General features: G+C 44.8%; 1 protein-coding gene across 1 annotated transcript; it reads right to left on the bottom strand.

The window, feature by feature from the left end:
- Positions 1 to 23,424: 23,424 nt before the first annotated feature.
- On the bottom strand, positions 23,425 to 25,873 carry LOC130461825 (uncharacterized). The gene is made up of 4 exons (XM_056830054.1): positions 25,769 to 25,873; positions 25,412 to 25,618; positions 25,014 to 25,104; positions 23,425 to 23,759 (listed from the first exon to the last, which is right to left on the bottom strand). The coding sequence occupies exons 1-4, from the start codon at positions 25,871 to 25,873 to the stop codon at positions 23,425 to 23,427; spliced, it is 738 nt and encodes a 245-aa protein (XP_056686032.1).
- Positions 25,874 to 27,268: the final 1,395 nt, after the last annotated feature.

The raw sequence follows: 27,268 nt of genomic DNA, 5'->3' as shown, positions 1-27,268 counted from the left end.
GACCTGACCATGTCTAGCAAGGTTCTGTTCCTCCGTTCTGACACACCGTTCCATTGTGGTGTTCCAGGAGGAGTCAATTCTGATAGAATTCCACATTCTTTCAGATGGTCATCAAATTCATAGCTCAGATATTCACCGCCTCTATCAGACCGCAGTGCCTTAATCTTCTTGCCTAATTGATTCTCTACTTCACTCTGAAATTCCTTGAATTTGTCAAAGGATTCAGATTTATGCTTCATTAGGTAGACATAACCATACCTACTGAAGTCATCAGTGAAAGTGATAAAGTAGCTGAAACCACCTCTAGCATTTGTACTCATTGGTCCACATACATCTGTATGGATTAAACCCAATAGTTCATTTGCTCTTTCTCCGACTTTAGAGAAAGGTTGCTTTGTCATTTTGCCAAGTAAACATGATTCGCATTTACCATAATCCTCTAAGTCAAATGGTTCTAGAATTCCTTCTCTTTGAAGTCTTTCTAAGCGTTTCAAGTTTATATGGCCTAATCGACAATGCCACAGATAGGTGAGATCTGAATCATCCTTTTTGGCCTTTTTGGTATTTATGTTATATACTTGTTTGTCGTGATCTAATAAATAAAGTCCATTGACTAATCTAGCAGATCCATAAAACATCTCTTTAAAATAAAACGAACAACTATTGTCTTTTATTATAAAGGAAAATCCCTTAGCATCTAAGCAAGAAACTGAAATGATGTTTTTAGTAAGACTTGGAACATGGAAACATTCTTCCAGTTCCAAAACTAGCCCGGAGGGCAACGACAAATAGTAAGTTCCTACGGCTAATGCAGCAATCCGTGCTCCATTTCCCACTCGTAGGTCGACTTCTCCCTTGCTTAACTTTCTACTTCTTCTTAGTCCCTGTGGATTGGAACATAAGTGTGAGCCACAACCTGTATCTAATACCCAAGAAGTTGAATTAGCAAGTATACAGTCTATAACGAAAATACCTGAAGATGGAACGACTGTTCCGTTCTTCTGATCTTCCTTTAGCTTCAAGCAATCTCTCTTCCAATGCCCCTTCTTCTTGCAGTAGAAGCATTCGGATTCAGAAGTGGGTTGACTGACCTTCCTCTTTGCAGATTTGGCGCCAGTTTGCTTAGTTGGGCTGGCCTTGTTGCCACCTTTCTTAGCATTCCTCTTCTTTCCAGATTTCTTGAACTTGCCCCCACGCACCATAAGCACATCCTGCTTATCACTTTTGAGCGTCTTTTCAGCGGTCTTCAGCATACCGTGAAGCTCAGTGAGCGTTTTGTCCAGACTATTCATACTGTAGTTCAGTTTGAACTGATCATACCCGCTATGAAGAGAATGGAGGATGGTGTCTATAGCCATTTCCTGAGAAAATTGCTGATCCAGCCGACTCATATTCTCAATGAGTCCAATCATTTTGAGAACATGTGGACTTACGGGCTCGCCTTTCTTAAGCTTGGTCTCAAGAATTTGCCTATGAGTCTCGAATCTTTCGACTCGAGCCAGATCTTGGAACATGTTCTTCAACTCACTGATGATTGTGAAAGCATCTGAGTTGATGAACGTTTTCTGCAGATCCGCACTCATGGTGGCGAGCATTAGACATTTCACATCCTTGTTGGCATCAATCCAACGATTGAGGGCAGCCTGAGTGACCCCGTCGCCAGGAGCTTCGGGCATCGCCTCATCTAGGACATACTCCTTTTCTTCCTGCATAAGAACTATTTGCAAGTTCCTTTGCCAGTCAAGGAAGTTTTTCCCGTTCAACTTCTCCTTTTCGAGAATTGATCGAATGTTGAATGAATTGTTGTTTGCCATATTAAAACTACAATTGAAAAGAATAAACAAATAAATAACCATTCACAGTTTCTCTTAATAAACTTAAATTCTAGCATACATGCATAATTCAATGTTTATTAAGCATTTTATTCAAGTTATGTGTTCCGGCAGGTGTGAATAAAATGATTCCAAGATCCTAAAATCATTGAAGAACTAAGCACAGTTTGTCGACTTAATCCTAGAACATCTTAGGTAAGCAAAAGCCTTTTGCTAATAGTCTAGAAACTATTCTTGGTTGATAGGTACGTCTAAGAACTTTTTAGGTAAACCTATCGAATTTGCCACGACATAAAAGGACTCCTTACTTATATCGTTGAGTTTCACCAAAACTAACATGTACTCACAATTATTTGTGTACCTTGCCCCTTTAGGACCAATAAGTAACACCTCGCTGAGCGAAAACTATTACTAGATTGATGTAAAGGATATCCAAGCAAGTGTATATTTTGGCATGGCACCTTTTAACTCAATTTTTAAGTTTGGAACTAAAGGCTCTTACTATGTTGGTTAGATTTTAAGTGAACTAAAATCCTTAATCATGCAACATAATCAAGCTTTTGATCTCATGCATTTTAAGACATATTTAAAGCAATAAATAACTTAAAACATGCATAAGATATTTGTGATCTAGTATGGCCCGACTTCATCTTGAAGCTTTGACTTCAAAGTCCGTCTTGAAAATCTCCGTGGGAGGCACCATTTTCTTCAAATAGGATAAGCTATAACTAATTACAACTATTTGATGGTACGCAGACCATATTTGAATTGAAAAATAACTTTGGTGCTTTAGACCAATTACATTCAAATTAATGGTACGCAGACCATATTTTCTATCCTATTTGGGCCATACTAGTCACTTCATAACCTGCAAAACAGTACATATACAATATATACCATTCACCCATTCATTATCATGAATGGCCCACATAGCTGGTTAGTAAAACACATTATGCATCACGTAAACATTTGCAGCAATTAATCAAGGGCACCAATAATCTACCAATTATTCAGTCCTTATTAATTCTAATCGAGTTGTTTTAACCTTAAGGATTTGTAGACCTAATCAAGAGTTTATGACTAAAAAGCGCTCCCACTCAAACCAATAAATTCATATGCTTTACTAATTTTAAACATAAAATTGTATTTCTAGTCTAACCGGAAACATACAAATTTAATTAAAATTTAAAGCTCATATAAATTTATAATTGAATCCAAAAATTTAATTTAATTTCAGTCGCATTTAAATTAATTCATGATTTTAATTTTAGTAAAATAATTAGAATAAATTCCATTTATTATAATTATAATATTCAAAATTAAAATCCAAGAAATTAATTCAAATTATTAATTTTAAAATTAATTAAAATTACGTGAACTGAAATTTTCAAATTAAACATTCAAAACGATCTAATCGTAACGCAAACACCCTACGCGTTGCACGCCCATGGGCCGTACGCACACAGCCATTGCTGGCCATGTGCGCGCAGCCCATGCGCTCGTCGCATAGCTGCTGCTGTCCTATCGCAAGCCTCCGCACAGCGCCCATCGCACGCGAGCTATCGCTCGCAGCGCGCGCGCGAGATCGCTCGCTGGGCGCGCTGGCTCGCTCGCTGTGCGCGCGAGCCATCGCTCGCTGGGGCGCGCAAGCTCGCTCGCTGCGCGCGCGAGCCATCGCTCGCTGGGGCGCGAGATCGCTCGCTGGCGCGCGAGATCGCTCGCTGCGCGCGCGCGAGCCATCGCTCGCTGGTGCGCGACATCGCTCGCTGGGCGGGCGACATCGCGCGCTGTGCGCGCGAGTGATGCTGTGCGCAGCGCTCGTGGCACGCGAGCTTGCGCTCGCTGCGCGCGAGGCTGCGCGCACTTGTGCGAGGCAGCGCGCGTTGTGGCGCAGCTCGCTTGCTGCCCACACGCGACTGCCTTGGCTCGCCCCTCGCCCATGCCCATACGTTCATTGCTCGTGGCACACGACACAAGGCAGGGCTGCTGCCTTGCGCTCGTGCACTACGCCCTTGCTCATTGCATTCGTGCCGCACGGGCGACGAGCTCCCTTGCTCGTCGTCGCATGCCCGCATTATACAACACCCCTTAAGGGTAACACGAAGCGTCCATTGTTTCGTGCGTGCAAGTTATTTGAACGAATCGCAAGAAAATTTAAAATTTATATTTAAAATTAATGACAAATTAATAAATATTATTAATTTCATAATTTTAGGGCGAAAAAAATCGAAAATTTATTATCCAATTGATTTCCGATTGTTATGGATTCAAGTCTAGGTCATAAAAATTTAAAATTTATCGTAAATTTACAATTTTTATGGTGGTTTTTAATCATAGGTTTCTAATTAAATTACAATTAATTATGAAAATCAAATTAATTCTAAATTATTCTAATTTTCAACAAATTAATCATAATTACAAATTAGATTGCATAATTAACAAGACTAGGCATTCAAACTTGTTAAACATATGCAGTAGGTCAATCAAAAATTCAAGATTTATCAACAAGAATCGCAAATATTTAATTTAACATCTTAAATTTACGAAATTTTGCATTCGAAAAACTAAAACCTTCGAAAAGTCATAGTTAGGCTTCGAATTTGAGAATTCTGGGTTCGGCAGAAAAATACTAATTTTGTCAAAATTTTAGAATGCCTTTTACATGCGGAATTGACACAAAAATCACTCAATTCGGATGATTAATGAAGAAACTGCCGAAAAACTGCGTACATATAATTAAATAAACGCAATTTGCAATTAATTAACAATTACGAAAATTAATCACCCCTTTTAATTCTTGCAAATTTGTAATATTTAACCATGTTCATGCAATTTAGATTATGAAAATAATAAGGGGCTCGTGATACCACTGTTAGGTTATGATACATATGACATTTACATAGATCATGCGGAAACAACCATTAACCCAGGAAACATATTATTTACACATAATCATATAGCATAATTAGATGCATACTCTTTGTTGCGTGCCCTCCCTAGCTGCGCCCGAACCGAACAAGAACAAGTCTTTAGGACTCCAAGTGTCGTCCCTCCGTAGATAGTCCACAGCACGTCCGGATCCGCCTTAAGATTGACCAACTAGAATCGCCCTTAAGGTACTAGAAAATTCGGCACTTTTATGAGCAAGATGTGTTTTAATTTTCTCTCAAAAAAAACTCACTTTTGAATACTTTGAAACTTGTGTATAAATTATGACCCCTAGGCCTTTATTTATAGAGTTATGGAAAAGGAATCGTAATCCTAGTAGGATGCGAATTAATTGGAATTAGAATCCTACATGAATTCTATTTAATTAATTTATCCAATTAGGAATAGACATTTAATCATACACTGACTCTTGCAGATTCAGGAATCACGCATGAGCACAAACTCACACACACACGGCAGCCACAAGGGCTGCCCATGCGCGTGCGAGCAGCAGCCCGCGCAGCACGGCCCACGCAGCCGTGGCCCTTGGCGCGCGCTGGGCCTGCCTTGCGGTAGGCCTGGGCGCTGCCTTGGCTGGGCTTGTGGCGCGCATGCTTGCTGGGCGATGGCCCCGGCTTCGTGCTGGGCCTTCGTCCGGCAAGCCTCGTCCGATGCTAATTCGTACGATACGCTTCCGATTAAATTTCCATTTCCGGAATCTATTTCCGATACGAACAATATTTAATATTTCCGATTCCGGAATTAATTTCCGTTTCGAACAAATATTTAATATTTCCGTTTCCGGAATTATTTTCCGATTCCGGCAATATTTCCGATTCTGACAATATTTCCGTTTCCGGCAATATTTCCGATTCTGGTAATATTTCCATTTCCAATAATATTTTCCGATACGTACCATGTTTCCGTTTCCGGCAACATCTACGACTTGGATAATATTCATATTTCCGATACGATCCATATTTCCGTTTCCGGCAATATCATCGTTTCCGGAGTATTCATTTCTTGCCTGTGACGATCTTAGCTCCCACTGAAACCAAGATCCGTCGGTTCCGAATATTCATAGATGGAGTATTTAATGCCATTAAATACTTGATCCGTTTACGTACTATTTGTGTGACCCTACGGGTTCAGTCAAGAGTAAGCTGTGGATTAATATCATTAATTCCACTTGAACTGAAGCGGCCTCTAGCTAGGCATTCAACTCACTTGATCTCACTGAATTATTAACTTGTTTAATTAATACTGAACCGCATTTATTAGACTTAACATAGAATGCATACTTGGACCAAGGGCATTATTTCCTTCAATCCCTGGTGTGGGGATCGCTCAACGTACACCCGCAGGGTAGAGATTGAGAGTTCGGGGGCAGGATGTGTTCTCTTCGACTTTTGGGTCGATTGCGACAGAACGCCGGATCAATTTCGCAGCGTGAGGCTTAGGCTTAAGGCTAGAGTCAATACTCAGGTTATGGAATTATGTGTCGTTTTCACGTCGGTTTTAGGCTGTATTTATAGGAAAAGGGTGTGTGGAAAGATAGATTTTAAGATACGAATCCAAAAAGAATCCGGAGATAAAACGGCCCCAGGCATTTTCAGCGCCCAGGGCTGGGCGCCGAAGATTTCGGCGCCCAGATCCAGGCGTTGAAAATGGGATCTAGGCCGAGTTCTTTGTCAGATTTGGACTCTTAGAACACGGAGATTTTGAGATTTATCCGAGTCTTTTAGTGCGTATTAACTTATGACGGAATGCGTCTGGGCCCATTACGAACTCTAGGTTCGTTAGGAATTTAATTAATACGTAACTCTTATTTTCGAATTATACCAGGAATACAAATTCTATCTCTTTTAGGATTTATGTTGGAGTGCAACACCTAATTCTGACAAGTTTTTATCTTTTATAACTTTGCCACTTTTAACAACTACCTTTTACGGCAGTTACTATTCTTAGCAGGTTTCTATAAATAGTAGCTTTGGCTGAAATGAAAGGGTGATTGAGATTCGTTATTTTTATAGGAGATGCGTTGCCAAGTGGAGATTTATGTTCTCATCATCGAACCTTCCCTTTCGGGAATGGGGACAAAAGTAGGTGTCTACAGTTAGAAACCACTTTGATTGAGTCTCGAGATGAGACGATGGTCAAAGTACTAGACGGAGTGCGTCATACAAGCCATGGTGTATGTGACCTGTTTTGCGAGGGTCTCACGAGCTCCCGTGTGATAACATTTGACTTAAGGGTCATCACTTGAAGTGTTAACACATTCCTCATGTGTCATTGGAATTTGTTAACTGATAGTATAGATACTCCCTCACTTTGTCATTGGAAGCATCTAAAGATGTTTTCGAAATCAAAGCTATAAAGTGTAACTAGGCCTGGCCAAGCCCAATCACGAGGTAAAAACGTTTTAAAGATTCTCATTTTCAGGGTTAGCTAAACGAGAAAACCCCCTTGTTTTTATAGGACGTAAAATGAAGGAAAATCCAGCACATCGCTCTTTTTTGGAAAAGCGGAAAACCAATCCTTTGATTTTTGGAAAAGGGAAACCATCCTTTGATTTTTGGAAAAGGGAAACCATCCTTTGATTTCTGGAAAAGGTAAACCATCCTTTGATTTTTGGAAAAGGATAAACCGGGAAAAGTTATCGCGGCAGCGACTAAGGACCTGCGCGGTTAGTGGCGCAGACCCTGCCCGCTGAAGGTGGGAGAGCCTGTCTGCTGAGGGTGGACGCCCCGTCCGATAGAAATGGACGAATCTGTTTTGACGTTTTGAAAATAAGGACCTACGCGGTTTATGACGTAGATCCCGCCGGCTGAAGATGGCGGGCCTGTTTTTGTTTTTGAAGATTTTATTTTCTTGTCATTTTCAAAAACTGAGGACCTACGCGGTTAGTGACGCAGACCCCGCCCGCTGAAGGTGGGCGAGCCCTGTCTGCTAAGGGTGGACGCACCGCCCGCTGGAGGTGAACGATCCTGAATTCGTCTTTTCGATTTGGGACTCGCGTGCCGCGATCTTGCCCGATTGAGGTGGGCAAGTCCCTATTTCATTTGTTCTTGTGATTTCTTTTGACAATTTCTTTTTATTCATTTTTGTAAGAGCGGATTCTTTCGAGGGATGCTCGAATTTAGTTGCAACCTAAATGTGGGTTGACAACGTGCTTAGACGGACCATTGTCTCGTGGTCATCATCTTTCATGGTTTTGAGCTAGTCTTTACGGCTCAATTTTGCCACTACCTGGGTCCTTGATTAGGGGACTATGTATAAGTATCAACGGCGACCTTTGTTTTGAGGTCGTAATCCGGTTTATCTTTTGAGATTATCCAAACACGGGACTTCGTATAGCGTAGTCTGAGAATATTGTTTTAACTTTGCATACTCTCTTTTGAAATATATATTTTCTTTCGAGCCCCCAAGCACTCGTGCTTGACAGTCATTTCTTGTCAAAGAGGTTCCTTGGGGATACGCATTTTGTAATGTCCTTGATCGCGTTTGGGATCGTGCTCGTAAGTGCGAGCGATCTTTGTAGTGGTATGCTACTTTGATGAAGTCGTGAAGTGCGACTTCATTTTCCGGGCGACAAAGTTTTGCTTCATTTCAATAATTAGCACATCGAGCTTACTTCGGCCCGGATTGATCTTTTTTACAAATAAACGCTTTTTAATTTGAGAAACCAACGACTTGTTTTTTTGTTTTGTTGTTTCGAAGAATGACCTTGATTTTTTTTATTTTTTTTCTACATTGCCTTGAAAAATGTACAGATATTTTTTTCTTGAGATGAGTCTAAGTTTCGACAAGCTTTAACATTTGTTTTCACTATTCGGGCTCTAAAGGTGCTTCGGGCTTGATCTTGATTACAACAGGGCCTCGTGTCTACTAACACGGTTTTAAGTCCTTTCCTGCTCCGTGTTTCGAAGGATCCGGACCTTGGGCTACATTTTCGGCGCCCATGGCCAGGCGTTAGAAATTTCGGCGCCCAGCCTTGGGCGCTGGATGTTCTATTTTGGCAGTTCCCGGATTTCTTAACGCGTTTCCAAATGGGATTAGGATGTCACTTGATGCTTTCGTGTATATATAGGGATTAAGTACGTATTTCTTTTTCACCACTTTCAATCTTCCTCTATTTTGCAATTGCTTAGCTTTTATTCTTCTCTGATCTTGCCACGTCGATTCCTCCTTTCTCCCTCCAACGAGTTGTTAGGCGCTGGCTAAGAGCCATTAATCCCACAGAAAAGGCTTTGTTGAAAGGATACCACTTAGAGGCATTCTTAGGCTTACAACAAATTAACATTGATTATAATTTTCTGTATGCGGCCCTGGACTTTTGGGATTCTGATCACCATGTTTTTGTCTTTCGGGGCAATGAAGTATGCCCTTTGCCAGATGAATTTGCCGCGATCCTTGGTTATCCTACCAATGCTACTCCTGCTACCCGTGGCACTGTTGAAGAGGGTAAAACAACCATAAGGGCTAATTACTCCAAGTGAGAAGATGGTCAATGGCTGGAGAAAGTCTCTCAAGATAACTGCTCCAAATGGCAAAATGTTCAAGATTACTGTGGGCGAAGGAGATGATGAGCGAGTCCGAGTCTTAGGATGAGTTTAGATCTGAGTCTAGCAATGCGTCTAAGTGTCTAGAACTAGAGTCTTGCATCAATCAAGATCCTCTAAAGGCCGAGCTTCAAGTCAAAACAGTCGATGTAATGATTGCTGACTTCAATAACACTTCAATTTCTACTTACTCTTCGAATCCTAATTCAAAACACAATCTTAATCCAAACAACTTTTCTTTACAAGAAACTGACTTTGAATATCTAAAAGCTATCGAAAATCATGAAAACAGGATGCCCATAATTGAGGAAACAGAAAAAATCAACCTTTCTAACAACGGTGACTCAAAACTAGTTCAGATTGGTTTAACTCTTTCTCAAGCAGAGCGGGACGATCTTATTAAGCTACTTTCAGAGTATGTAGACGTCTTCGCATAGTCCTATCATGATATGCCAGAGGTTGATCCAAGCATCGGTCAGCATACAATCCCCCTTATTCCAGGTTCAAAACCCATCAAGCAAAACTCCGTCGCATGAAACCGGATGTTTCCCTCAAAATTCAAGAAGAGGTCTCCAAGCAGCTAGAGGCCGGATTTATTCGAGAAGCAAAATATCCAAAATGGATCGCAAATGTCGTCCCAGTTCCAAAGAAAGATGGAAAAGTACGAATGTATGTGGACTACACAGATCTTAACAGGGCCAGCCCTAAAGACGGTTTTCCATTGCCTCACATCGACATCTTGGTCGACAACACCGCAAATCAAGCCTTACTCTCTTTTATGGATGGGTATGCAGGCTACGACCAGATTCCCATGGCAGAGGAAGACATGGAGAAGACGACCTTCATCACTCAGTGGGGTACATATTGCTATACAGTTATGTCGTTCGGACTAAAGAACGCAGGAGCAACTTATCAAAGAACAGCCACAACCATCATGAGCGATATGATTCACAGGGAAATCGAGGTATATGTCGACGACATGATTGTCAAATCCAAAGAACGGAACGAGCATACCTCGGTACTTCGAAAGTTTTTCAACAGGCTTAGACAATACAACATGAGGCTCAATCCTCAAAAGTGCGCATTTGGGGTAACGTCAGGCAAGTTACTCGGATATGTTATCAGCTCTCGAGGCATAGAGGCTGACCCTTCAAAAATCAAAGCAATTCTCGAGATGCAACCACCAGCGAATGAAAAGGAAATTCGGGGTTTTCTCGGTAGACTACAATATATCAGCAGGTTCATTTCAAGACTCACAATGATCTGTGAACCAGTATTTCAAAAGCTCCGAAAAAGCGAGCCCAAGGTGTGGGATGACGACTGTCAGCATGCATTCGAAACAATCAAGAGCTACCTTTCCAACCCACCAGTACTAAAGCCAGCCATGCTAGGGGCTCTACCTCACAACAACTGATTCAGCAGTGGGGGCTATGCTTGCCCAGGAAATTGAAGGCAAGGAGAACGCCGTATACTACATAAGCAAAAAGGTGATCGAGTACGAGGCCAAATACACTCAGCTCGAGAAAGCATCGCCTTGGTTTGGGCCACAAAGAAACTACGGCACTACATGCTCTCCTATACAATACATGTGATCAGCAAAGCGGATCCTCTCAAGTACCTATTCGAAAAACCAGCACTCAACGGGCGGTTGTCCAGATGGTTGGTCATGCTAGCGGAATTCGACCTCAAATACATTCCACAGTAGTCTATCAAGGGTTCAGCAGTCTCAGATTTCCTAGCCGACTGTCCTGTCGAGGCAGAAGAGGAAGATTACGACTTACCCGACGAGCAAATCTTAATGACCAGTGATGACAGTTGGTCAATGCATTTTGACGGTGCTTCCAACCCGAACGGATGTGGTGTTGGAGTAATCCTAGTAGCTCCAGATGGCACACACATTCCGATATCAGCAAAACTACAATTCAACGTCACAAACAATGCGGCAGAATATGAAGCATGCATCATGGGCCTAAAAGCCGCCTTAGCATTGGGCGTCCAGAAACTTCGAGTGTACGGGGATTCCTCCCTAATCATCAATCAAATTTCCGGCAAATGGAAAGTAAGAAGCGAGAGCTTAGCTCCATACTAGTCCTTCAATTTCCTGTTTTGCGAGGGTCTCACGAGCCCCCGAGTGATAACATTTGACTTAAGGGTCATCACTTGAAGTGTTAACACATTCCTCACGTGTCATTGGAATTTGTTAACTGATAGTATAGAAACTCCCTCACTTTGTCATTGGAAGTATCTAAAGATGTTTTCGAAATCAAAGCTATAAAGTGTAACTAGGCCTGGCCAAGCCCAATCACGAGGTAAAAACATTTTAAAGATTCTCATTTTCAGGGTTAGCTAAACGAGAAAACCCCCTTGTTTTTATAGGACGTAAAACGAAGGAAAATCCAGCACATCGCTCTTTTTTGGAAAAGCGGAAAACCAATCCTTTGATTTTTGGAAAAGGGAAACCATCCTTTGATTTTTGGAAAAGGGAAACCATCCTTTGATTTTTGGAAAAGGATAAACCGGGAAAAGTTATCGCGGCAGCGACTAAGGACCTGCGCGGTTAGTGGCGCAGACCCCGCCCGCTGAAGGTGGGCGAGCCTGTCTGCTGAGGGTGGACGCCCCGTCAGATAGAAGTGGACGAATCTGTTTTGATGTTTTGAAAATAAGGACCTACGCGGTTTGTGACGTAGATCCCGCCGGCTGAAGATGGCGAGCCTGTTTTTGTTTTTGAAGATTTTATTTTCTTGTCATTTTCGAAAACTGAGGACCTACGCGGTTAGTGACGCAGACCCCGCCCGCTGAAGGTGGGTGAGCCCTGTCCGCTAAGGGTGGACGCCCCGCCCGCTGGAGGTGAGCGATCCTGAATTCGTCTTTTCGATTTGGGACTCGCGTGCCGCGATCTTGCCCGATTGAGGTGGGCAAGTCCCTATTTCATTTGTTCTTGTGATTTCTTTTAAGAATTTCTTTTTATTCATTTTTGTAAGAGCGAATTCTTTCGAGGGATGCTCGAATTTAGTTGCAACCTGAATGTGGGTTGACAACGTGCTTAGACGGACCATTGTCTCGTGGTCATCAACTTTCATGGTTTTGAGCTAGTCTTTACGGCTCAATTTTGCCACTACCTGGGTCCTTGATTAGGGGACTATGTATAAGTATCAACGTGACCTTTGTCTTGAGGTCGTAATTCGCTTTTATCTTTTGAGATTATCCAAACACGGGACTTCGTATAGCGTAGTCTGGGAATATTGTTTTAACTTTGCATACTCTCTTTTGAAATATATATTTTCTTTCGAGCCCCCAAGCACTCGTGCTTGACGGTCATTTCTTGTCAAAGAGGTTCCTTGGGGATACGCATTTTGTAATGTCCTTGATCGCGTTCGGGATCGTGCTCGTAAGTGCGAGCGATCTTTGTAGTGGTATGCTACCTTGATGAAGTCGTGAAGTGCGACTTCATTTTCCGGGCGACAAAGTTTTGCTTCATTTCAATAATTAGCACATCGAGCTTACTTCGGCCCGGATTGATCTTTTTGACAAATAAACGCTTTTTAATTTGAGAAACCAACGACTTGATTTTTTGTTTTTGTGTTTCGAAGAATGACCTTGATTTTTTTTTTATTTTTTTTCTATATTGCCTTGAAAAACGTACACATATTTTTTTCTTGAGATGAGTCTAAGTTTCGACAAGCTCATTTGTTTTCACTATTCGGGCTCTAAAGGTGCTTCGGGCTTGATCTTGATTACAACAGGGCCTCGTGTCTACTAACACGGTTTTAAGTCCTTTCCTGCTCCACGTTTCGAAGGATCCGGACCTTGGGCTACATTTTCGGCGCCCATGGCCAGGCGTTAGAAATTTCGGCGCCCAGCCTTGGGCGCTGGATGTTCTATTTTGGCAGTTCCCGGATTTCTTAACGCGTTTCCAAATGGGATTAGGATGTCACTTGATGCTTTCGTGTATATATAGGGATTAAGTACGTCTTTCTTTTTCACCACTTTCAATCTTCCTCTATTTTGCAATTGCTTAGCTTTTATTCTTCTCTGATCTTGCCATGTCCATTCCTCCTTTCTCCCTCCAACGAGTTGTTAGGCGCTGGCTAAGAGCCATTAATCCCACAGAAAAGGCTTTGTTGAAAGGATACCACTTAGAGGCATTCTTAGGCTTACAACAAATTAACATTGATTATAATTTTCTGTATGCGGCCCTGGACTTTTGGGATTCTGATCACCATGTTTTTGTCTTTCGGGGCAATGAAGTATGCCCTTTGCCAGATGAATTTGCCGCGATCCTTGGTTATCCTACCAATGCTACTCCTGCTACCCGTGGCACTATTGAAGAGGGTAAAACAACCATAAGGGCTAATTACTCCAAGCGAGAAGATGGTCAATGGCTGGAGAAAGTCTCTCAAGATAACTGCTCCAAATGGCAAAATGTTCAAGATTACTGTGGGCGAAGGATCTATGATGAGCGAGTCCGAGTCTGAGGATGAGTCTGGATCTGAGTCTAGCAATGAGTCTAAGTGTCTAGGACTAGAGTCTTGAATCAATCAAGATCCTCTAAAGGCCGAGCTTCAAGTCAAAACAGTCGATGTAATGATTGCTGACTTCAATAACACTTCAATTTCTACTTACTCTTCGAATCCTAATTCAAAACACAATCTTTATCCAAACAACTTTTCTTTACAAGAAACTGACTTTGAATTTCTAAAAGCTATCGAAAATCATGAAAACAGGACGCCCATAATTGAGGAAACAGAAAAAATCAACCTTTCTAACAACGGTGACTCAAAACTAGTTCAGATTGGTTTAACTCTTTCTCAAGCAGAGCGGGACGATCTTATCAAGCTACTTTCAGAGTATGTAGACGTCTTCGCATGGTCCTATCAGGATATGCCAGAGGTTGATCCAAGCATCGGTCAGCATACAATCCCCCTTATTCCAGGTTCAAAACCCATCAAGCAGAAACTCCGTCGCATGAAACCGGATGTTTCCCTCAAAATTCAAGAAGAGGTCTCCAAGCAGCTAGAGGCCGGATTTATTCGAGAAGCAAAATATCCAGAATGGATCGCAAATGTCGTCCCAGTTCCAAAGAAAGATGGAAAAGTACGAATGTGTGTGGACTACACGGATCTTAACAGGGCCAGCCCTAAAGACGGTTTTCCATTGCCTCACATCGACATCTTGGTCGACAACACCGCAAATCACGCCTTACTCTCTTTTATGGATGGGTATGCAGGCTACGACCAGATTCCCATTGCAGAGGAAGACATGGAGAAGACGACCTTCATCACTCAGTGGGGTACATATTGCTATACAGTTATGCCGTTCGGACTAAAGAACGCAGGAGAAACTTATCAAAGAACAGCCACAACCATCATGAGCGATATGATTCACAGGGAAATCGAGGTATATGTCGACGACATGATTGTCAAATCCAAAGAACGGCACGAGCATACCTCGGTACTTCGAAAATTTTTCAACAGGCTCAGACAATACAACATGAGGCTCAATCCTCAGAAGTGCGCATTCGGGGTAACGTCAGGCAAGTTACTTGGATATGTTATCAGCTCTCGAGGCATAGAGGCTGACCCTTCAAAAATCAAAGCAATTCTCGAGATGCAACCACCAGCGAATGAAAAGGAAATTCGGGGTTTTCTCGGTAGACTACAATATATCAGCAGGTTCATTTCAAGACTCACAATGATCTGTGAACCAGTATTTCGAAAGCGCCGAAAAAGCGAGCCCAAGGTGTGGGATGACGACTGTCAGCATGCATTCGAAACAATCAAGAGCTACCTTTCCAACCCACCAGTACTAAAGCCAGCCATGCTAGGGGCTCTACCTCACAACAACTGATTCAGCAGTGGGGGCTATGCTTGCCCAGGAAATTGAAGGCAAGGAGAACGCCGTATACTACATAAGCAAAAAGCTGATCGAGTACGAGGCCAAATACACTCAGCTCGAGAAACTCAGCATCGCCTTGGTTTGGGCCACAAAGAAACTACGGCACTACATGCTCTCCTATACAATACATGTGATCAGCAAAGAGGATCCTCTCAAGTACCTATTCGAAAAACCAGCACTCAACGGGCGGTTGTCCAGATGGTTGGTCATGCTAGCGGAATGCGACCTCAAATACATTCCACAGAAGTCTATCAAGGGTTCAGCAGTCTCTGATTTCCTAGCCGACTGTCCTGTCGAGGCAGAAGAGGAAGATTACGACTTACCCGACGAGCAAATCTTAATGACCAGTGATGACAGTTGGTCAATGCATTTTGACGGTGCTTCCAACCAGAACGGATGTGGTGTTGGAGTAATCCTAGTATCTCCAGACGGCACACACATTCCGATATCAGCAAAACTACAATTCAACGTCACAAACAATGCGGCAGAATATGAAGCATGCATCATGGGCCTGGAAGCCGCCTTAGCATTGGGCGTCCAGAAACTTCGAGTGTACGGGGATTCCTCCCTAATCATCAATCAAATTTTCGGCAAATGGAAAGTAAGAAGCGAGAGATTAGCTCCATACAAGTCCTATCTCGAACAGCTGTCTTAACAAATAGAAGAGCTTCGCTATACATACCTCCCGAGAGAGGAGAATCAATTCGCCGATGCACTTGCAAAACTGGCCTCAACGATCAACATCCCAAGCAGTATGGCTGAAATGCCACTTACAATTAAAACACGTCAAGAGGCAGCACATGTCCATGCTATTGACAACGTCGAGCAAGACGAAGATGAGCCTTGGTTTACAGACATTCAAATGTATCTACAAAATTCAGAGTATCTGTTTTGGGCAAATTCGACTTAGAGACGAACTTGCCTTGATGAAGGTGCTAACAATCGATCGAGCTAGATAATTGAAAATGGTGAGAGCAAGATGTAATAGCATAAGGTAATCGTAGGTTTATTGCTTGGAAATCATGTATGAAAAATAGGCAAGACTAATGCCATTTTATAGGCATTTACAACAAGAACGTAACGTTTATGGAATAATTGCTCATAATTAGATAATAAATACGTAATGAAGGCCGGCTTCATCAAGGGTTTGTAACGTCCGTTTTGAGCCCAGCAGTTGGGAATACCGTTCGAATAATGCCACCTTGCGCCTTATTTGCAGCCACGTAAGCAATGCTTGCCACGTATGCCCACGTCATCAAGAGGGTATATTTTCCCCTAACAATTGTCCCCAAACCCATTTTGAATTTATTCCGGGAAGTTCAAAAAAGGAGAAATGGGTTTCACGGAAGGAAAAAACGGAAACCGCCTCTTAACCTCCCCAACACTGACGGCGTCAAGATCATGATGACTTTTGCCTTGGAGACGCCAACCGTCCATCTGTGCCAATAAATAGGACTGCGCTTTCCACCATCCACAATCACTTCTGCAATCTCTCTCTTCTCTTTCCCAGAAAAAACGATCGACGCCCTTTCTCTCTCCCTTTTCCAGGTAACTGCTCGGCTTCCCTCTTCTTCTCTTCTTCTTTCTCTCTTCGATTCCTTCTATGTCGCAACGAATGGGGACGAAATCCACCCGTGCGAAGAACAAGAAAGTGGTGGTGGAGTGCGATCTGACTGAGGGGGCGATTTTCAGCCCTACCCACATTCTGGACAGAAAGAATGCTCGGCCGGCCACTTGGGGGAAGCAGGATGTGGAGGCGCTCAGGGAGGAGTGTGGTTTTCCTCCGTCGGCGGTAATTCGTTTGCCGCCGCCCGACGAACGGGCCGATTGGGTATCGGACGGCTGGGTGTGCTTCTATGAGTATCCCTTCAGAATTGGGTATACTTATCCCTTCTCGCCACTGGTGCGAGGAGTTCTAAGGGCGCTGGCTGTGCCGCCGGCGCAACTGATGCCGCAGGTCTGGAGGGTGATGCACCTGGTCGACCATCTGGCCGGCAAACTGGACATGAAGTTCCGGGTTAAGGACCTTGTGTACACCTACAAGGTCCAAAATTATGGGGCTGGTAGGTACTTGCTGCATGTCAAGGATGACAGGGAGGCTCTTCTTGGTGCGGACAAGTCGAACGACCGCGGTGGATGGGTCGGCTCTTTTTTGTGGAGTTGGCTAGTTTAGGGCCCGACCCCGACTTCTTGACTGGGGGGTGGTTGGCTAGAGGTATTTTGTTTGTTTTTGGTGTTTTGTGGGCTTGTTGATTTGACTTTGTCTCACTTTTGTGTTTTTGTAGGTGCATCTTTCGACACAGTTGGTGTCGGTGCCGAAGCCATAGAAAAGACTGCTGTGCTGTTGGGGGTCCCTCTAAAGGACAGAGCTTTCATCGGCCTCAAGTTCGAACGCGAAGAGCCTTCTCAAGAAGAAGAAGTTTCTGAACCTGCGAACATGTCGACATCAACAGGTAAACATGGGTTAGGGTTAGTTTACATTTTGTCTGGGTTCGTCGCCCTTTTCAATACAAAATACAATTTACAACTGCTGTGACGAGACTGAGTCGTCAAATAAATGCTATCAACAGGTACTGGCCCGTCGACACGCTCTGGCAAGGCCCCATCTGCGGATGCATTGCTGAGGAAGAGGCTGGAGTCACTGGGAAGTGTGTCTCGAGCCAAACCCATCACTGTGTTGTCACCACCGAGGCCGCCAAAGGCTTCAACTGACACCACGGTGACGGAGGAGACCAGCTCGCTTCTGCCTGCTGAGAAAAAGCTGCCGCCTCCATCTCGGAAGAGGAAGCTTGCAGTGGAGTTCCATGACGACTACGGGTCGGCAGATGAGCCACGGGTTCAGCTCTGGCCTGAAGTCAATCGTCTCTGGATGCCGTCTAGCCGGGAGCGCCAGGAGTCTTTGTCCCCAGTAGCTGCAACTGTCGAGAGCGTCTCGGATGCATCGAGGGTATGTGTTTGCTTTCTTCTTTTTAATTTCTTCACCTCTGCCATCCTCATCTCGTCACTTTAGAAACTTTAAATAATTTGCTTTCGCACAGGCCCTGCAATCTGCTCTAGCCACACGTCATCATGTCATCATGTTAGAAGATCAAATAGTAAAACTGAAAAATGACATGAAGAAGGCAAAGCAGGAGGCTGGTCGTCTTGGCGGTGTGGCCAAGGAGGCGACAGCAAGGGGTGAGGCGCTGCAGGTGAGTTAAGAGAAGGGGGCTGCTGAGGTCGCATAGTTGAATGCTGAGAAGGAGTCGCTGGTTGCTGAGGTGGACGAGCTGAAGACGTCTCTCTCCAAAGTCAAGGCGAGGATTTACGAGTGTGCTGGTTACTACACTTGGAAAATGAAGGCCGAGATGATGGAGGAGTTCAAGGCTGGCAAACATGTGAACTGGACTCCTGACGAAGACATTGCTCAGTTCAACACAGCATTCCCCGAGGACTATATCCCCCCTGGTGCTGTTAGCGATAAAGAAGACGTCGAGGAGGGTGCAACTGCAACCAGCCCTGATGTCGAGACGATGGCGGCACCAGGAGATGGCGAACAAGGGGAGAATGCAGGCCCAGCAGACCATCAGGAGTAGTTCTGTCCCCCCTCCTTAAAAAATTTAAAATTTGAAAGTTGTGTTTGTTAAACAATGGTTTTTTAAACAATGTTTTGTGTGTTCGGCCTTTGGGAAGGTCGAAAAGATATTTGTGGCTGTGTTTCGCCTTGAAGGCGGCAGTCTTTTGAATGTTTTTGGGCTTGTCCAAGGGGGCAAGTCATGTAAATATTTGTGGTTTTTGAATTCTGTGTTGCTTGCTTTGTTTTTGGAAAAATGTGTTTGGTTTGGTGTTTTGTTTTGCAGGTTGGGCACATACCTCGAGTTCGACTTTGGTGACGCCTCCAGCCTGTCAAAGGGGAACCTGCAAGAAATGTATGCTGTAGAAAAAATGTAGATCTGTATTCCATTATGTATGTAGTGTACATTGTAGTGTACCAGGCATTTTTGTAATGGCCTAAATTGTGTTTTGTAGTTTGTAAGATTTGTAATATGTAATGTATACAAGCATTTTTGAATAAAAGAACACTGTTTCCTTTCACTTCGTTTTTCTGAACATGCGTGCACAATTTCGACTTTTGGTTTCCTGTATGTTGTGTTGTACACTTTGCTTCATCCGTTTTCTCCTTGTCGAATTCGTCACCATGTGGGCACCATACTGTCAACACAGCAGAGCGTGAGGATTGGCCGTTGGTGGAGCCAACGGCCCTCCGATGCTTAAGTCAGTATGGAGCAACATAAAAATGAGAGGAAATTACGACAAGGAAAAAAAAAAGAAAGAAAGAGTTCAAGGAGAAATACGGGACGAAGACGAGTCGAGTCTTTATGTTCGTTATTCCTCCTAAGTGTATACTTATGATGTCGCCACGGTGTTGTCTGCAAAACAAGACAATGGCGTGAGGGTTGGCCGTTGGTGGAGCCAACGGCCCTCCGATGCCTAAGTCAGTAGTGGTGATAACATACAAAAAAGGAAAAAAGATAGAGGAGAGGAACTTAACTTCTGGTTACTTATAAGTGTATATAGTTCGAGATGTACTCGACTTCGTAATACGTCATGCCCATTCTGTCTCGGGGGTACCGACATAATGGCGATGAATGCTAGAGTACCTGTTGTGTTAGAAAAACTAGAAAGCAAAAATTATTCGAGTGTTCAGAAATGGTACAGTTTGAGGTGTGTCGCATTCCAACTTCTTGGGATGGGTGTGCCGTCTTTGTCGACCAACTCGTATGCGTCGTGTCCTGTTCGTCTCACGATCTAGTAGGGACCTTCCCATGTTGGAGATTGGGTTCTGCGCAAGGTCTTCCCAAACAAAAAGGACACCTTGCGCATAACCCAATCTCCCTGCTGGAATATCCGAACCCTCACATTCTTGTTGTAGCTGTTCGCGACGACTTGTTGGTAGGAGGCCATCCTGACCAGTGCCGCTTCCCTAAGTTCGTCAACAGTATCGATGTCGTAAGCCAAGACTGAGTCGTTCATTCCTGGTGCCATGAAACTTCTTCTTGCTGTAGGGAGTTCGACTTCAGGAGGGATGACTGCCTCGCAACCGAAGACCAAGGAAAAAGGAGTGTGGTTGGTCGCCATCTTTGGCGTCGTCCTGTCGGCCCAAAGGATCATAGGTAACTCGTCTGCCCATCTTCCTTTGGCGTCGTCGAGGCGCTTCTTGAGGTTGTTGTTGATGATTTTGTTACTTGACTCGGCTTGGCCATTTGCTTGAGGATATCTTGGTGTTGAGGTGTGCAAGGTGATGTTATACCTACTGCAGAATTCTTTGGTTTTGTTGCTGATGAACTGAGAACCATTGTCGCAGACGATCTCGGAAGGCATACCGAACCGACTAAGGATATTTCGTTTGATGAACGAAATGACTTCAGTATCTCGAACTCGCTTGAAAGCTTCTACTTCGATCCATTTGGAGAAGTAATCGGTCATTGCCAACATGAAGACGCGTTGTCCTGACACTTGTGGTAAGGGACCTACTATGTCCATCCCCTATTTCGTGAAGGGCCAAGGGGACAAGATAGGATGGAGTACTTCACAAGGTTGATGAGAGATGGACGCGAACCGCTGGCAGGAGTCGCACTTCTTAGCAAAGGTGATTGTGTCTTTCTTCATGGTGGGCCAGAAATATCCCATGGTAAGCGTTTTGTGGGCTAACCTTCTTCCTCCGGCGTGGTTTCCACATTCTCCATCATGTATGTTGCGCAACGTCGACTCAATCTCGTCATGATCAAGGCATCTCAGGTACGGTCCTGCAACCGACTTTCTGAACAATACTCCATGGATTAGGATAAATCCGGAGGCTTTCATGCGGAAGGCTTTTTCGTGGGTGACTCCAGGTGGGGTAGTGTTGTGTTTAAGCCAGTGTATGTAAGGGTCGCGCCATGAGGGCATTTGAGTAGGTTGAGACTGTTCGGTGATAGGTAGGTTATCTTTGGTGATGGCTGGATACATTAAGTGGACTACGGGGATGGAGGTGAGTTTAGGTTTGATGTTTGAGCCAAGATTGGCTAAGGCGTCAGCCTGGGTGTTTTGGTCTCTTGGTATTTGTTGTAAGGTGCATGAGTCGAACTTGTTCACGAGCCTTTTTGCTATTTCCAAGTAGGCCTGCATCTTTGAGTCCTTCGCTGCATACGAACCATTAATCTGGCTGATAATTAATAAAGAATCGCAACGTACCTCAAGTCGGCGGATATTCATGTCGAGTGCTAATGACAACCCCAAGATCAAAGCTTCGTACTCTGCTTCGTTGTTGGTAGCTTTGAACTCGCAACAGACAGATTGTACTATGGTGTCCCCTTGTGGCAACTTTAGCACGATGCCGAGGCTTGTCCCCCGTATGTTGGAGGAGCCGTCAGTATGTAGGGTCCATGTAGACGAGGATCCATTGTTGGTCAGCGTGTTGACTTCGTGATCGACTTCGTGTTGGAGGCTCGGGCTGAAGTCAGCCACAAAATCAGCCAGGGCTTGCGACTTGATGGCTGTGCGAGGTTCGTACCGGATGTCGTAACAACATAATTGTATAGCCCACTTGGACATCCTGCCAGACAACTCGGGTTTCCTCATGATTGACTTCATGGGATAGTTAGTTCTAACAGTGATAGGATGACATTCGAAATAAGGACGCAATTTAACAGAAGCAACGACTAAAGCAAGGACAAGTTTTTCGAGATGAGAGTACCTTGTTTCAGCGCTAAGTAAAGACTTACTGACGTAATAAACAAGTAGCTGCTTTCCGTCTTCTTCCCGTACTAACACCGCACTGATGGTCGACTCTGTAACTGCGAGGTATACTTGTAGCACTTCATTGTTTTTTGGTTTGGACAGTAACGGGGGGTTTGACAGGTATTGCTTGAGTTGCTGTAATGCGACTTCGTGTCGGTCAATCCAGCTGAACTTCTCATTCTTCCTGAGGATGTCGTAGAACAATTTGCACTTGTCGGATGACCTGGAGATGAAGCGGTTGAGGGCAGCCACTCTGCCTGCTAATTTTTGTACGTCCTTCTGGTTTCGGGGTGATTGTAAGTTGATGATTGCGCGGATCTGATCAGGACTAGCTTCGATGCCTCTTTGAGTAACCATGTAACCTAGGAATTTTCCAGAAGAGACTCCGAACGAACATTTGGTGGGGTTGAGTTTCATGCTGTACTCTCGCAACACGTCGAAGGCTTGCTAAGATGCGTGATGTGATCTGAGGCTTTCTTGGATTTCACAAGCATGTCGTCGATGTAGACTTCCATTGTGTCGCCCAGCTGTTTTCTGAACATTTTGTTGACTAGGCGCTGATAGGTGGCGCCTGCGTTCCTTAAACCGAACGGCATGACCTTGTAACAATAAGTTCCCCGCTCCGTGATGAAGGCGGTTTTCTCTTGATCTTCTGGGTGCATCAAAATCTGGTTGTAGCCACTTAACGCGTCCATGAATGTGAGCATCTCGTGTCCCGCAGTAGCATCAACCATGGCGTCGATGTGGGGTAAGGGAAAAGAATCTTTAGGGCATGCTTTGTTGATGTTGGTGAAATCTATGCACACTCGCCATTTCCCATTCTTCTTCCTGACTACGACGACATTGGCCAACCAGTCTGGATATTTCACCTCCCTGATCTTTGCTGTATGTAGTAGTTGCTGAACTTCATCGTTGATAATTCGGTTGCGTTCTGGAGCGAACTTCCGCCGCTTTTGTTTGACGGGCTTATGTCGGGGGTCGACACTGAGTTTGTGAGTGATGACGTCTGGGCTGATGCCTGGCATATCTTCGTGTGACCATGCGAAGCAATCCGCATTGGCTTTGAGAAATGTGACGAGCTCCGACCTGATGTCGTCGGGTACATCGCATCCAATAAAGACGACCTGTTCTGGTTTCGCAGGATCCAAGATGATCTCGTCGAGTTGTTCAGATTTAGGCTCTTCGTAGCTTGCTGGTCCGGATTGGGACTGTAATTGCTATAATGAGGATTTATTTGTGGCCGATGGCTTTAGGGCTGCCTTGTAGCACTCTTTGGACTCTTGCTGATCTCCCTTGATTTCTTGAACCCCCCATCGAGTCGGGAACTTGATGTTTTGGTGATATGTCGAAGGGATGGCCTTCATGTCGTGGATCCAGGGCCTGCCCAAAATAATGTTGTAAGATGAAGGGCAATCAATAACACAAAACTTTACCTGTTGGTTGATTCCTTATGCGTAAACGGGTAGGGTAACTTCTCCGAATGTGGTTTTTGCTTCGCCACTGAACCCTATTAGCACGATGGATTTTTTGACGACATATGTGTCTGGGTTGAGCCCCATCTCCTTAAGGGCGTCGAGCATCATCACGTTAGTTGAGCTGCCATTGTCGACAAGGACTCGTTTGATCATGTAGTTTCCAACAGGAATAGATATCACCAAGCCGTCATGATGTTTGTCCGAGACGTCCCCTGCATCAGATTCATCAAAAGATGTAGGGGTTAGGTATTTGGCGGCTACAGCTCGGACTGGTCTGTCTATCTCGTTTTCTCGGGCGTGTCTCTTCGCTGCAGAATAAGTTAAACCACAAATGTCAGAACCTCCAGCAATGAAATTCACAGTTTTAGTATGAGGGGGAGGTGGAGGAGGTCGAGATGGAGAGTTAGAATTGTCTTTGTTGACAACGCCGCGAGCTTTATCTGACATGACGTCCTTGAGGTAACCATTTTTCAGCAGGTAGGCTACTTCTCTCCTCAACGCGACGCAGTCGTTGGTTGTGTGACCGATGTCGGCATGGAAATCACACCATTTGGAGGGATCCTTCTTCGACTCGGGTTTGCTAGACTTCGGCGGCCATTGCACTGCTTTCCCCATCTTCGAGAGGTGGTTCATCAGACCTACAGTGTCAACACAGAAAGAATATTCGTTAATTTTTGGAGGTAGATCCGGGCTGCTCTTCCAGTCGGAGTTGTCGTCTTCCTCCATCACTGCTACATGTTGAGGTCGGGAATAAGGAGCAGGGCGGTCGTTGGTCCTCTTGGGGTAGGGCAACCGTCTTTCCGTCTTTGAGTAGTCATTGCCCCCTTTCCGAGAATGGAGAGTTTCTTCCAACCTAACTTGGGCCATTGCTTTGACTTGAGCATCTTCGAACGTCTTTCAGGGGTATTTGATTAAATCTCTCCAGAGGTCGGTTTCGCCGTATAATCCATGTCTGAACGCTTCGATGGCTGTCGGAACATCACATTCAGGAACAGTCACCTTCTCCCTGATGAACCGGGCTATATAATCCTTCAGGGGTTCGTCAGGACGTTGGATTACTCGGTATAAGTCGCTTGTTTGCTTCTCTAAACACCTGCTGCTAGCAAACTGCTGGTTGAACATGTTGTCGAGGTGAGCAAAAGAGGTAATGCATCCATTCGGCAGGCTAGTCAACCACTTCAAGGCGGGCCCAACCAATGTCGAACCGAACCCTTTGCAAAGGCTGGCTTCTCTCATGTGCTTGGGGACTGGAATGGTCATCATCTGCTGCTTGTAGGTCAAGATATGTTCTCTTAGGTCGGTTGTCCCGTCGTACATGGGCATGTTGGGTGGGCTAAATCATTTCGGGATGTCTATTGCATCAATGGGATCAGCATATGGGGAGTCGGCATAACTGTCCAGGCTAGCTTCTTTGATTGGTGTTGGTACACCAGGAATTTTGTTTATCATAGTCATGATTTGTTGGAGTTGGTGATTGGTGTTCTCACAGATGCTGTTGAGCACCGGGACGAGGGGGCTAAACGTTTCGGGAAGGCTGGCTTGGAGATGTTGATAGTAGGTACTCTGCGGGAGTAACGCCATGAGGTTGGTGAGGAGTGAACTGCGGCACCAGTTGTTGCATGTAAGGGGGCGTTCCTTGAGTAGCGTGGGTACCTGCAACATAAGGGAAAGGAGTTACGAAACCGTGACTAACCGGAGCGACTGACCTGTTAAGAGGAGTGTATGGAGAATAGTTTCGAGAAGAGTCAGGTCGCATTAGGGCATTGGGAAATGCTGCTTGCGGCGCCTGGCTCGCCAAAGGAATCGTCATCAACTGGGGAGGTGCCCCTGGCGCCGAAGTGACCAGGTTAACAACAGGCTGGGCGACTTGCTGAGAGAAGAGTTGATCCCATGGCATTTGAATTGCTGGCGTTGATCCTTGCGTCGGGAGCGTAGCAGGCAGGGGCATTGACATGGTCACCATTGGGGGAGGCAACGGACGAGACACCGGAGCGGGGGCCGTCACCATGGTAGATGTCGTCATGCCGACCTGAGGTGGGGTTACCCGGGCAGCCGTCGAGGTGACAACTGTTGTCGATGTACCTGCAGAAGATGGTTGAGTTGGAGGCGGGGGAAGCCAACTCGGGTTAGAACGGGGTTGATTCGGTAATGGATCGAATTCGCGGATCTGCTGGAGAACAGGACCCCCAGGTTCGCCAAAGGGTACATGGAGGGGGTGATCTGGAGCGGCGTCAAGATCCAAGTGGCGGTTTAACCCGGAGGTATCTCGTCGGTACTAGAACCTGGATCCGGTGGCGATGGAGGCAGTGGACCTAACTTGAGAGTGCAACGCTTCGTTCTGCTTTTGGAGGATGTTGATGCGCTGCTCCATGGCTTCGAAGCGACGAGTGATATCATCGGATGAGGTAGCATTTCCATCCATGGTGATTGGAATGGTATTATCGAGCTGCTTTTGATTGTCAGCCCCACGGTGGGCGCCAAATTGGTTTTGGGCAAATTCGACTTAGAGACGAACTTGCCTTGATGAAGGTGCTAACAATCGATCGAGCTAGATAATTGAAAATGGTGAGAGCAAGATGTAATAGCATAAGGTAATAGTAGGTTTATTGCTTGGAAATCATGTATGAAAAATAGACAAGACTAATGCCATTTTATAGGCATTTACAACAAGAACGTAACGTTTATGGAATAATTGCTCATAATTAGATAATAAATACGTAATGAAGGCCGGCTTCATCAAGGGTTTGTAACGTCCGTTTTGAGCCCAGCAGTTGGGAATATCGTTCGAATAATGCCACCTTGCGCCTTGTTGGCAGCCACGTAAGCAATGCTTGCCACGTATGCCCACGTCATCAAGAGGGTATTTTTCCCCCTAACAGTATCCCCCGCACTTTTCAAGCAAAAAATCAAAGGGCTCTACGACTACAATCAGAGAACTTCGTCATGGAAGGCGGCATTCTATACAAAGGTCCCTTGGCGGTCCTAACCTCCGATGTGCTGACAAACACGAAGCTCAAAGAGTCATGGACGACATACATGCTGGAGTCTGTGGCACCCACATGAATGGGAAAATGCTAGCCCTCAAGATCATCAGGGCACGATACTATTGGACTACCCTCGAACGGGACTGCTACTTCTTTGTCAAGAAATGTCCTACATGTCAGAAGTGTGCGATTCTTAAGCACATTCCTCCATCACTACTATACTCTCAATCATCACCGTGGCCGTTCTCAGCCTGGGGTATCGACGTCATCGGCAAAGTCACTCCAACAGGCACCGGGGGTCATGAGTTCATACTTGTCGCCATCGACTATTTCCCATAATGGGTCGAGGCCAGATCATTCAAAATATTGGGTTCCAAGCAAGTGGCCCAGTTCATACAAGAAAACATCATATGCAGATACGGTGTTCCTCACGAGTTCATCAGTGACCAGGGAACCCATTTTCAAGGAGAGTGTGAAGATCTATTCACCGAGTACAAGATTCAACATCATCGATCTTCGCCTTATCGCCCACAAACCAATGGGGCAGTCGAAGCAGCCAACAAGAATGTCAAGACCATCATCATGAAAATGACTACAAATTACAAGGACTGGCCCCAGAAGCTGCATTTCGCATTGTGGGGGTATCAAACTTCAATTCGCACTTCAACTGGTGCAACTCCATTTTCATTGGTCTATGGAATGGAAGCAGTACACCCTATCGAGCTAGAGATACCTTCTCTAAGGATAGTCCTCGAAAGCAAAATCCCAGAAGCTGCATGGGTACAAGCCAGATATGACGAACTAGTCATGCTCGATGAGCGCGGCTTCAAGCC

This window comes from Spinacia oleracea, chromosome 5 (assembly GCF_020520425.1).
Source record: "Spinacia oleracea cultivar Varoflay chromosome 5, BTI_SOV_V1, whole genome shotgun sequence".
Taxonomy (NCBI): Eukaryota; Viridiplantae; Streptophyta; class Magnoliopsida; order Caryophyllales; family Amaranthaceae; genus Spinacia; species Spinacia oleracea.
This window is presented reverse-complemented; position numbering and strand designations above follow the sequence as displayed.